General features: G+C 45.1%; 1 protein-coding gene across 1 annotated transcript; it reads right to left on the reverse strand.

The window, feature by feature from the left end:
- Positions 1–487: 487 nt before the first annotated feature.
- Positions 488–1,856, reverse strand: K444DRAFT_630534 (uncharacterized protein; the record flags this gene model as incomplete). Its single annotated transcript, XM_024883228.1, has 5 exons — positions 488–774; positions 1,036–1,200; positions 1,266–1,289; positions 1,675–1,719; positions 1,796–1,856. The coding sequence occupies 5 exons, from the start codon at positions 1,854–1,856 to the stop codon at positions 488–490; spliced, it is 582 nt and encodes a 193-aa protein (XP_024735778.1).
- Positions 1,857–2,922: the final 1,066 nt, after the last annotated feature.

Here is a 2,922-nt window from a genome sequence, read left to right on the forward strand (position 1 = left end):
ATAACCAAGAAGGTACTCTGTATTAAGCGGGCATACCAAATTCCGGCTTATAAGAACGTTCCCACAAAAGATCTTTTAGCAGAGACTTGTTTTATGGGCCGGCTTGAAAATTGTCCCCAGTCCTTTTTATTACTAATACTAAGCCGGCTATAGCAGCGAATTTGTCTTTATTAGGATATCTGAGGTCGCAAGCTAAATAATCCTCTATGATTCTTCTCCAAACTTCCTCGTAGGAGTTGTTCTCGGGTCCTGGCAGGGTCTCAATAGTCGTTAATAAAGGTAGAGATAGTAATACCGAATCTGATATGTCCCATACTATACTGCGCAACTCAGGCAATAAGGGGAGGGGAGGATGTGGTTGAACTCTGAACTTTGAAGGGATGCTTTTTAGAAAGATCTCATACGACTTTTGCTCGGAACATTCCCAGTAGACCTGCGTTTTACTAAAGTGAATAATTCTCCTAGACAATATCCGTTCCTGTAATACCTAGCCTCTTTTGTTAAGTAGAGCAGTAAATACATCTTCATATATGCTTCCTAACTGGAGGTAGTAGATCCCTTCGTAGTGGATCTTTCGGTCATTGATCTTGTTATATGCTAAATGCCAGAAACGCCAGTTAATAGAAACAGGGAATGGTTTGATAACCCGGGAATCACGATAGTGGAAGAGACCCTCGGTATTATCTACGGATGCCGTTGCGGCTAGATTCAGGGTAGCGTTTGCATAGATGCGTCCCATGTATTCGGATTCTTTTTGCCAATCCAATTCGGAATCTTGAATAATGCAGAGGGCGTCGACCCAGATATACTTGAAGCCCAACCAAGCGGTGAATAAAATCGCCTGGCTAAAGGTTTCGGGAAGCTTTTTGAATGGGATATATCCCGGATCCGATAGAGATACCTCGTCGTAACCGATGGAATCGTTAGAAGATCGGAGTTAGAATGGTTCATTTTCCTGTTCACCCCAGCAATGACTCAGGGTTACGTATCGGTCTTTGTGGAGGAGGTTGACACCCCTGTAGAGCCTGATCTTACGTCCATTGAGATGGATGAGTCTTGTCGGCTTGACCTTTGAGTCTGAGGAGTGACGGTACTTCGAGTGATCGGATAAGCATGCGTCGTACCACGATCTATATTGCTTGACGAATAACTTGGTGTATATAGCTCGGGAAGGAATAACAGGGTAGTGTGATTCTGCGCCTATTAACAAGATTAGCTTCTTTACTAATTACGATAAAATTTGAGTTCTTAATAAGTGGTCTTACCGTAATCGCTAATGGGATACAGGCCTATAGAAAATATTGATATTGCATCCTTAGATTTCTGGCATTGGCATTCGGTGGAAAATTCTATAGTTGGGTTAATGCCGGGAAGAACAATATTACGTCAGAAGAATGTTGGGGAACTATCGTTTTTACTATCTATTAAGGATATGTAAGCCTTCTGTACACAATTACAAGTATGTATGAAGAAAACATATTGCTTACAAATCACCGCTTTGTGAAAGGATCTTTTTCAGTTATATGCAAATCCAGCAGTTACGGTCGGCGGCTTGTTCGAGACCCTCTCGAGACTAGTGCGGATTCTATTTGTTAAATTCGGCGGCTTGTTCGAGACGCTCTCGAGGCTAGTGCGGATGCCATTTGTTAAATTTCGGATCTAGGCGGAAGATACCTGCGCAAGTAGCACACAAATTGCGTCCGTTATTGGCTTTTATACCTATAATAGCTTAGTAATAGCGTATTATCTCGGGCTCTTTAATTTGGTAGTTCGAGCCTCGCAATGCTATATATACCTTGTCGCTCCGATACCGCTGGCAGCCCAGGCGACAGTTGCTCAGCTTCTCCTTGGTTCATATCGAGAGGCGCATTCTTGAAACTGTATCGATCTGATACGGAAGTGGAGTGAAAGGTTGTATCAAGAGAAATGCTAGTGTGACGATGGCCTTACGGCTGGTCTTCTGCGTGGTATTTGAAGGTGCAGCTTTTTCTTTAGCTCCGACCCCCGCGTGACATGGCACCCACCTGTTCCATTTCGATCGCGCGCCACAAAAGGCAAATCACATGCATCATGCCCGATCATGCCTAAGTCCGTACATGCCGCGTCCCGCATCCTTCCTTTCTCTTAAACCTATCTAATCCGGCGAGTAAGGAGCTCAAAACCTGTGCGCCGTGCAGGGGTGTGGATTGCAAAGTCGAGGGAGAAGTTGAAAGTAAAGAAGAGGAAGGCTTTGCAGCCTCTCGATCCTAATATCCCGGCCCGCCTGCAAAGACTCTCGTACGACCGGAAAGCCCACGACCTCGACCTCGACCTTAACCTCAACCCTCGATCCGCGTATCTTTGCCCTCCCCTGTCCTGCCTCTCCTACCTCTTCCGCCTCGACTTGAACCCTCGATCTGTGCCACCCTGTTACGGCTTGGCCTTAGGCCTTAAGCATCAAGTCATGTGTAGACGTGAAGGCGGTGAAGGACAGCAGTAAATTTGACTTATATTCTCATACGAACCTTGTAGAAAACCTCTTTTCTCCTTAGCTTTGAATAGTCGTAGTTAAAGCCGTTCGACCTTGTCCTGCGGACCCTGAAACCGGTACTCGTGACAGTTAGCCGCCGTTACAAGCATATACGAGCCAGGATGAGAGACGCTAATAAGAGAGCGATTTATTCTGGATCTCGTAGGAGAATGCCTATATTCGAGGATCTAAAGTTAGGGAAAGAAGAAAAGAGGAGAAGGGAGGAGAGCTAGAGTACAGTACTATAGACTACTGTGGTACGGCAGGCCGTACTCGTCGAAAATCATGTTATTTTGGCGGTTTTGAGGTTTAGGTCACATGGCAAAGGCCGCGGCCTTTTGCACGTAACTTGCGGAAATCACATAAGAAAGCTGGTTTTTCTATAGACTTAGAGAATAATCCTTTATGAGTAT

Source organism: Hyaloscypha bicolor, assembly GCF_002865645.1.
Source record: "Hyaloscypha bicolor E unplaced genomic scaffold K444scaffold_87, whole genome shotgun sequence".
NCBI classification, from domain to species: domain Eukaryota; kingdom Fungi; phylum Ascomycota; class Leotiomycetes; order Helotiales; family Hyaloscyphaceae; genus Hyaloscypha; species Hyaloscypha bicolor.